This window comes from Dufourea novaeangliae, unplaced genomic scaffold, assembly GCF_001272555.1.
Source record: "Dufourea novaeangliae isolate 0120121106 unplaced genomic scaffold, ASM127255v1 scaffold109, whole genome shotgun sequence".
In the NCBI taxonomy this organism is placed as follows: domain Eukaryota; kingdom Metazoa; phylum Arthropoda; class Insecta; order Hymenoptera; family Halictidae; genus Dufourea; species Dufourea novaeangliae.
In genome coordinates, this window is record NW_015373997.1 from 3860056 (window position 1) to 3869890 (window position 9835).

Consider the following 9835-nt stretch of genomic DNA (forward strand, 5'->3'; position numbering starts at 1 on the left):
TCTAGATAACGTATCATTACAATTCTTGTATCATATAATGACGTCGCTACGACTAACAAGAGCCGTCTCCAATTGAAGTTAACTGACTTAGCATTATCAAATCTACAGTAAGGTGAAATTAACCTTTTCTTTATTTTCATCTCTACACAATGTGATTGTTCTGCACTGAAATCGGTTTACAGACTCCTCTCGATTATCGTCCTAAATTCGGGTTCGCGTCGGGACAATAATCTTATAGGGAGAAATGCTTCGTAAATTCGTGTTTTCCCCGAAGCCCGAATAGCTGCCACGACCTCCCTCTCCCCAGTGGTAGGGATAACGCCTGGACAATAATCGTGTAGGACAAGCCAGACGATAATCGAGTGGAGTCTGTATCTCCTTTTAGACTTCCTATTGTACAAAAACTACTTGCTTTAAGGATTAATTTAACAAAATCAAAAACAACCGTAACGTCATTACTGGCAGTTAATGAACTGTTCTACTTTGTGAATTCGTGGACTCTTGTTGTGATGTACAGGGTGATTTAAAAGAGGATATTTGAATTTCAAGGGATACTTGCAAACTCAGAAATAATGTTTCGTTAACGAAGAATAGTATATCAATTTCTCTGACAGTAATTCGTAATTTTGTTTCTATCTGTAGATTAAAATCTATTGGTCGCTCAAAATCGCTTCCCTACTATGAATAACATCGACTATAAGTCCTATTATTATTATAGCACAAATTCTCTACCTGTTTAATAGATAAATTCACATTTAGAAACGTGCGACAGATTTTTGTTATAATCACATAAACATTATTACGTGATTACAAGAAGAATTAGAGACTTTTGTCGCTAATTTAATATTAAATTATTCAACAGGTAACTCTTCGCAGAAGATTTAATATTTTAAAACGTTAAAATTGCCTTAACCAAGTACATGAAAATGGATTGCAGAAACAGTCTCATGAAAGAAATGTGATTTCAAAGCAGTTACTAGTGTACTGGTTGAATGAAAATTATTGTAATATAATATTGTATAATAAGTGAAAAAAAAAACCTGTCAATGACCTTGAGTAACCAGTTACTTTTAGTCCAATTATAGAACACAAAATCCAATATTATTCTACAGAAAATACTAAGAAATTACACAACTAAAAATCCAATATTTATATAATTTGTCTGCTCTTGCAAATTCTTCGCTTCTTTCTTCTGAATTACCCTGTACCCCAACGCTTGTTTTCTTTTTGCGAGCTAGTCCTCCCAACACAACTGTAACATAACAGTGAGACCGCCCCTCCATAGGATACATGGAAAAAAAGCTCACGTGGAAAAAAAGCACGCCAACGACGGCTATTTTTCTAAAATCAATACCCTAGCATAATACCTTCATAAAGACACGTACATGCTGTGTATAGCTTTGAGTTTGAAATAAATATTTTTACTGAGCTAGATCTTATCAACTAACCCCCTATCCCTTGAACAATTATCAATTTGTATATTTCATGAATTCTGAAAAGTTTGAACTCGACAAGGTTGAATCTTAAAGCGACATCGATAGTTTACGCATCGTCGTTGAGGGCATCGAAAAGATTCTCGAGATCATAAAAAACCCTTAGAACACCCAGATAAGTATGCTTGCTGTATTACACCAACGCCGTAGAACTCGTAATAATCCATGATTTTTTTTATACATTTCCAGGCTACGACTGTTTATGGATCGTTTAAAGCTACGGTGAAGGTATGATATACATATTTGAATCAGCAAAGAGATTAGTATCCATAAAGAATCCATTTGTATCGATAGCATTACGATTTAAAATCCAAACGGACATAGTAGTAATATGCATTCATCCAATTATCTAGACACTCGAAAGTTCTTTCTGCCCTTTGCCCAGTGATCTAAACATATTTCAGGTAACCAAAGGCGATTCCATCGAGGTGAACCCTCCGCCATTTCATCCAACGTCTAATTACTAAGACTTCTGCGCCCGCTCTGTGCTCGACCATAACCCAAGCCATCGATTCTCTGTTTTAGGATCCTGGATCCCCTCGGCGAAGAATTCAAGACCGACACGGTTTCAGCTCCCAGCTTAGAGTACGTGAGCTGGATCGACAATGAGAATTACGCGGCGATCCTATCCACGGACCAAGAAGAGAACAATACAGAGAGGACCGTGCCAGGATTCGCTTTAACGAGCCGCGTCGATCGTCGAACAAAGAAACGGGCACTAACGACCCGGCTGGAGTGCGACCACTGTCACCGTAAGTTCTTGAAGAAGAGCAACCTCGCCGAACACTTGAAAAAGCACCGTCACAAGTGCCCGGACTGCCCGAAGACATTCAGGCTCAGTCGATACTTGGCATCTCACGTCGAGAAGATCCATCGACGCCAGGTGTACGACTGCACCGTGTGCGAGTACAAAAGCAACAACAAGGGCACCCTGAAGAACCACTATATACGATTGCACACGAGCAACTACAATTTCGCCTGCGACGTGTGCGGCAAACAGTTCAAGATCAAAAAAGCGTTGAATCACCACGTGAAACAAAACCACAGCGACGCGCCACCGATCGTTTGTGACGTGTGCGGCCATTTCAGCAGAAATCTTCACGCTCTAAAGGCCCACATGAAGTACAGACACTATAAACCAGAGTTCATCTGCAGGATCTGCCGCAGAGGCATGACCACGCAAGAGAACCTGGAGCAACATTTGACCTGGCACGAAACCAGGGAAAAGGTGTTGTGTCCCACCTGCGGCAAGAGGTTTAGGAGTCGCGACCTTGACTCGCACATGAGAGTGCACACCGGGGTGAAGCCGTTTCCCTGTCCCGTTTGCGGAAAAACTTTCAGGAGACAAACCGCTCAGGAGCAACATGTTCTTATTCATACAGGGAAGAGGCCGTACGTCTGCGATATTTGTGGACAGGCTTTTGCACAAAAACCGGGATTGATTTGTCATAGGAAGAGACACCCTGGACCGCTACCCCCTCTACCTGTGGTGTCGATTAAGAATATCGTCACGGAGTTCACTAAGGAATACACCATGAAGAACGCGATTATTAAACTTGAATGATTTATTGCGGCATTCGTTGTCGCGACGCTTCGTAATCTCTGACTTGGGATTTTTGACGGATGGGCTGTGAGTTCAAGGTTTTTAAAAAGAGATCGAGATTCTGTACCCTGTTTTTTGACACGTTCAGTGTTTGCGAGTTTTCGGGAATTTTTCGGTAACGCTGTGGGAATTTGGTGTCAGACCTGTTTAACCCCTGTATTATTCGGGTCAGTTTTGACACAACGCCAATTTTTGATTCTTAAATTATATTTTTTATCATAGAAACTTGTGTGTTAATTTGATATACCAAGAACTTACATATATTATGATCTACAGGCAAATATGTTTTCTTAATTCGATTTTAATTCAGGTATAATTTAGTTCAAGAAATCGTAATGCAATAATTTATTAAATAGTGCTTGTGGGTTAAAATAGTACGATACAATCATCGGTATAATTCTGCATAATAGAACTATTATGATGAAAATTTTTATAAGGCATACAGAACTTGTTCGACAGTTAATGTGTTAAACAACAGGGAGCAGTAATAATAACTTTTTGCTGATAATATTGAAACACTTTTGAAGAAATTTTTTATTCAAGAAATATGTAAGGTGGACATTATTTCCGAAGATCTTTGATTTTAAACAGAACTTGAAGCCCAGTAATGAATTATACATATGTATTTCGGAACGTTTGTACTTTTATAATATTCCCGCCGTGACTGAAAGCTTCTCATTGCCAAGATGATTATTCCTTGTTCGAAGGAATTCGTATTTTCCAACGACGACTTACAAAATGTTGTATAAAATATGCAATCTACATACAATGTGGTACGCAAATTTATATAGACTTATTTTACACGAATTTATATTCTCTTTTTATTATTAAATTTGGAAGCATGTGAATTTTTGTAAATCTTTTACAAATTCTAACGATGTTTATCGATTTTTATCGATAACACAGAATTTTAAACATTTAAAATGTTTTTCACAAATATTGTTTATACTTTTTACTGTACAATGAATTTTTTAATAAAATTGTGCTATGAATTAGCATGCAATAAAAAAACACTGTCTAAAATGTGCTATATCTATTTGTGGACAAATAATATAAGCAGCACACGAAGCCAATAATAAAAAATACAGTATTCCCTTCCTATAGTCTCGCTTCATATGCCTCTTTATAATCGCATCGCCATCTCCACGAAATCGTGAGGCTAGCAGAAATAAAAAAAACAAAATCAAGCTACCATTCAATGAATCCCTACAGTATAGCGTCCATTTCTCTTTATAATTACATCAACAGTCCCAAGCGGTGTGTCTATAGAAAGGGAATACTGTATTTCCATCAATCTAATGTTATCTCGAAAATAACAACCTCGCGAACTAGAACTTCACTGCTCGATACCAATGAATTTATAAGCGCTCGTGAAATGTTCGTCTGCTAAAAAGTACTTCAAGTAAGTAAGCTCCTCATCTAGCACGACACCTTGCGATACAACAGTCACATATTAACCGGACCGAATTTAATCTGTTTTAGGCGACGTCCGGTGAATCCCCTGAAAGGCGTCAGGAGCATAGACGAGCTCTGCGGCATCAAAATAGTGAGCACATTCTCCTTGAAAGACGGTCTCGTAATACGCAGGCCAAGAGTAAAGACGGTACCCAATCGAAGATCTAATCCCACGTCTCGAAACCCCAAACCAAAGGACCCAGACGCACCGAGGCTCAAGAGGATCAGAACACCACAGATAGCGATCAGAGCCCTGGAATGCGACCACTGTGGCAAAAAATTCACTCGGAAGTCGTCGTTGATACCTCATATAAGGAAGCACATGAACCAGTGCACGTTTTGCGAGCATGGTTTCCAGAAGCGGAAGGAGCTGAGGCAACATATCAGCGAGCAACACGGGCCGCTGATTTATCCGTGCCACATGTGCGACTTTAAGAGCACGAACAAATGGATATTGAAGGATCACATCATCCGTAGGCACACTACCAATTATCCATACACCTGTACCGTCTGCCAGAAGAAGTTCAAACTGAAGAACGACATGAAGCAGCACGCTAACCAAATGCACAATGATGCGCCAGCCGTGATATGCTCCGTCTGTGGCCATGCTTACAAAAGTGTTCCAGCACTGAAACGGCACATGAGGTACAGCCATAACAAGCATCCGTTCGAGTGCAGCATATGCAAGCGTTGCCTGTCCACTGAGGAGAGCCTGGAGCAGCACATGATGTGGCACAAGGAGAAAGAGAGAGTGGTATGCCCAACCTGCGGGAAGATACTTCGAGGACGTACTATAGAGGGACACATGCGGGTGCACACTGGACTGAAGCCATACCCGTGTCCAGTCTGCGGGAGATCGTTCACCAGGCAAACCGCCATGGAGCAACACATTCTGATCCATACCGGCAAAAGGCCGTACATTTGCGACGTCTGCGGACAGGCGTTCGCCCAGAAACCTGGACTGATCTGTCACCGGAAGCGCCATCCGGGACCGCTACCACCGTTGCCCGCTGTGTCGATTAAAAGCATCGTGATGGAATTTACTAAGGAGTATACCATGAAGAACACGGGTGTTGACATTGAGTAATTTTTGGCAGTGATAGTATAAATGTATGATAGTATGGTCCCTATCTTCGAACTGGAGGTCGCGTGCAATGGCGGAAGGGAGAAGTATAGTGCGGTTCAGTGTAAGTCTTTTCGAGTACTTGCTGGAGTAGAAAGAATACTCATAAATAATCTCTAATGTTTCTAATAAAGATTTCGATGCTTGTCGAAATGGAAATACTTGGAATTATCATCATCAGATATTAAGAATAGTTTTCTTTTAAAGAGGTATACTGTTCAAAATAATTATAGAAACTCTGGGAGTGGCTCTGATAATTCTTCTTTAAGTTAGCGGAAGAGGCGACGGTTAAAACTTTTGGCTTCATAATTCAGTTTAGACGTTCTGGTCTCGAAAGGTCACAGTTTGATTTACTAATTCCTGTTGTCGAAATTGAAAACGAACACAGACAAACGACAATTTCAAATCATTTTGACATTCACAGGGCTTCGATAACTATACTTTCTCCGGCATTTTGAATTACCAGAGAGAAAGATTACCAGAACTAGTTCCATTATTTATATAGTTATCACGAATAGTATATCACTTCAGAAGGAAATTACTTTGAGTAATTGCAGATAAAACGTGTGAATATCACAGGAAAAATTGCTATTTTACTTCAATTCGGAAAGTTTTGGGACAAGCCGTGTACTTTTGAACCTCATATGTACTCGTTACACGGTTCGAGAACAATTGAATGATAGCAAGTACTTTATAAGAATATACATAGTATGAATTTTCCATTTTTGTGAACATTAATGAAACTTGAAGAATGGAATTTTAGATATTGAATTGATAATGATCAGTATATACATACATATGATATACGTATATGTATACATACATTGTATATTGAATTCAGTCCTCTCTGTAGTGTAGATATGCAGAAAGAGATACTGTGTTTAGTGCTTTGTTCAAAGAGTATTTTAAACATCGATTCGAAAGTGCGCATATGTGTTTATAAATATTTTGCAAATAAGGAGGCTGCACAGTCGCCTCGGATTTTGGTGAAATATTAAGGGGTGAGCCTTGATTATCAATGATGACATTCCCTGGATTACGTCGCGATAGTAATCATCTTTTTAATTAACGGTTTTAAATTTAATCAGAAAAATAGATAAGTTCAAGCAATATTGTAAACAACTTATCAGATCAATGGATAAGATATTTATAATTAGACGAATGAAGTTTACATATCGTGACGTTTGTATTTTATATAATTATTTATGTCGAACACATAAATATGATGCAATTTTATTTGATAAATGAAGTGGTTGTGTTATAAATATTTTTAAATAATTTTGCAATATTATACGTATAAATATACATTTTTAACGTACAGAGAACTCCATGTTAGTATTATCAGTTTTACTATATTACTTAATGTTTCTATATTTATGATTAAAAGTGTATGTAAGAGGATTATGTTATTATTAAAACATAAAAATTTCATCAAAATCTGAAGTAGACCAACTGTAGAGTCTCCCTATAAAATGTATAAATTGTTTATAAGCAAAAACAATAATATTACATTTAGTTAACACGGTTATGTCACTTAGGAATAAGAAAAAAATATATCCCTTATTTACTTAAAATAATTTTCACGGACTATCGAAATGATAGGATTGTTTGGAAGATGAATCGAGTTCTGTCATTATAATTTTTGTTTGTGACGTTCGATATAATAATTTAAAAATCCAGTATGTAAATCATACCAAAAAGAAATATCACCTTCATATTATCATAAAATGTCATGTATTACTTTTCATATAATAATATAAACTCACTCAGAAAGTATAGTTTTGTCTAAGAGCTTACATTTCGCATATGTACGGATGCATATAATTTACATATCTTGATGAAGTATTTATAAATATACGTACATACTATTAGTTTAATTTTTAACGTATTATTCTGTAAATAAAATTTTAAAGGTGTATACTATGTTTTATCGATGTATCCACTGCACTGCCCTCTGAAAGGACCTATCAGCTTTAAACGCCGAAGATTAGAGTGCTTGTGGGAATGTTTTTTTAATCTGAAAAACCGATTAACTTTAAACTTCATATATTCATTCCTCATGCATTCGTAAACTGTATAAAAACTTTAGTAGACAAAATATAAGCGGTTTTTGAAGTACGGAAAACACAGTGTGAGTTCTATCAATAATTTTTACCTTTACTGTTATCAGAGCTTATTATTTTATATTACAAAAAAAGCATTTATTGAGAGATAAATTTTGTACATCCTCAGATAGGAATTTATATTGATATCGTAAATGGTAAAAAATTTATTTGAACACAAAATTAAAAATACGCTGTTCGTTTATTCAGTTAAATAATTATACAAATATAAGTAGAAAAACTGTTATTGTGAAATTACAATTCTCATGTCTATTTAGCGAATAATAGGCACTATTCTTATATGTTCTCCATTATTCAAACTTTTTCATTTGGACAATCCATTTAACTATCTCTATGTAATACCCTGGTTCTTCCACTAGCTACGTATTTTTATACGATTTTCGACATAATCTTCCTTAACATACCCATCATTCCGTTCGCGATATTCAGACTCTCACTGTTCGATGCAAAAAAAAATTCATAACCGTTCCTGAAACAATTCGTCCGCTAAAAGTATTTCACGTAAGTAAGCTCTGCATCTAAAACCACGAATAATAACCAAAGTATCACATTTTAACGACATCGAATTTTATCTGTTTTAGCTTCCCGCCCGTGGATCCTCTAAGAGATCCCCTAAACGACACTAACAGCACGGTCGGATTTTGCGATATGAAAATCAACAGTATACACTTACCAAACGATGCTAAGTCATCTCGAAAACGAACATCTAGAAGAGCAATGTCTAATCGAGGAACTCAATCTTTACCTCGAAGCTCCAAAGCGAAAGACGCGAAAAACAAGATGGCGTCGCGACCGAAGCAACTAGAACTGAAGTCGCCAAAGATGGACCGCGTCAGAAACCTGAAATGCGACCATTGTAAGAAACAATTCAATCAAAAGAAGCCTCTAGTGGTGCATATGACGCAGCACAAACAGCAATGTACATCTTGCGATGAAACGTTCCGATTGAAGAAAGATCTGAATCTACACGTGGAAGAGAAACACGGCCCGGTGATCTATCCGTGCACCCTTTGCGACTACAAGAGCGTTAACAAGTGGACGGTGGAGGCGCACGTTATTCGCAAACACATGGCCAGCTACCCGTACACCTGCACGATCTGCCAGAAAAAATTCAAGCTTAAGAACGATCTGAAGCAGCACACCAATAAGATGCACAACAATTCGCCACCCATTATCTGCACCGTCTGCGGGCACGCTTACAAAAGCGTTCCCGGTCTGAAGGCTCACATGAGGTACAGTCACTACAAGCATGCTTTCCAGTGCAGCTTATGCAAACGTTGTCTGTCCACTCAGAACAGCCTGGATCAACATTTAGTCTGGCACCAGAAGCGCGAGAAAGTGGTGTGCCCCACCTGCGGGAAGACGTTCGGCCAGAAGAGGGATCTCGAAATTCATCTGAGGATCCACGAGGGTATCAAACCGTACTCGTGTCTAGTTTGCAGTAAACCGTTCACCCGAAAGAACACGCTCGAACAACATATGCTGATACATACTGGAATGAAGCCGTACACTTGTGATATTTGCGGGCAAGGCTTCGCTCAGAAGGCGGGGCTGATTTGCCATAGGAAGAGACATCCTGGACCCCTGCCGCCTTTACCAGTGATCTCCGCCAGGAAACTCATCATGGATTACACTCAGGAACTGAGTAAAGTGTCGAAGGAGGGAGACGAAGGTCGGAAAAAAGAGAATCCTGGTGAAGATGACAGCCAAGCCCATGGGAAGGAGGATCGAGTGGTTTGAATGCTATTTGAGACTGTGCTCAAGGGCTGTGCAGTTAAAAAGTACAGAAATTCATTTTTATTATTCTGTGTTTGGATTTGAGAATGTTACTACCTTGAAATCATTGAAACGAAATATCTATGTGTAAAAATGAGGATTAGTCGGAGTACAAGATGTAATTTTAGACCCTGTGTTGCAGTAGTTACAAATTGTAGTTCGAATGAACTGAGACTTTCGAGAAGTGATTGTTTTAAATTTCGTCGTTTCTGCGAGCTTTATCGCGATTTTGTTGAGATTTGTAATCGAGCTGTGTAGTTAA

At 38.3% G+C, this 9835-nt stretch overlaps 1 protein-coding gene across 1 annotated transcript; it reads left to right on the forward strand.

The window, feature by feature from the left end:
* The first annotated feature begins 926 nt into the window (after positions 1-926).
* Positions 927-9537, forward strand: LOC107187980 (zinc finger protein 234-like). The gene is made up of 4 exons (XM_015576190.1): positions 927-958; positions 2019-2885; positions 4579-5634; positions 8379-9537. The coding sequence occupies exons 1-4, from the start codon at positions 927-929 to the stop codon at positions 9535-9537; spliced, it is 3114 nt and encodes a 1037-aa protein (XP_015431676.1).
* Positions 9538-9835: the final 298 nt, after the last annotated feature.

Bases quoted from the DNA above. Each gene is read 5' to 3' on its own strand.
- LOC107187980 (XM_015576190.1), top strand. From the start codon at position 927: ATGGATTGCAGAAACAGTCTCATGAAAGAAAT. The intron at 959-2,018 runs GTGATTTCAAAG...TCTCTGTTTTAG, and splicing joins AACAGTCTCATGAAAGAAAT to GATCCTGGATCCCCTCGGCG. The intron at 2,886-4,578 runs GTACGTCTGCGA...AATCTGTTTTAG, and splicing joins ATTCATACAGGGAAGAGGCC to GCGACGTCCGGTGAATCCCC.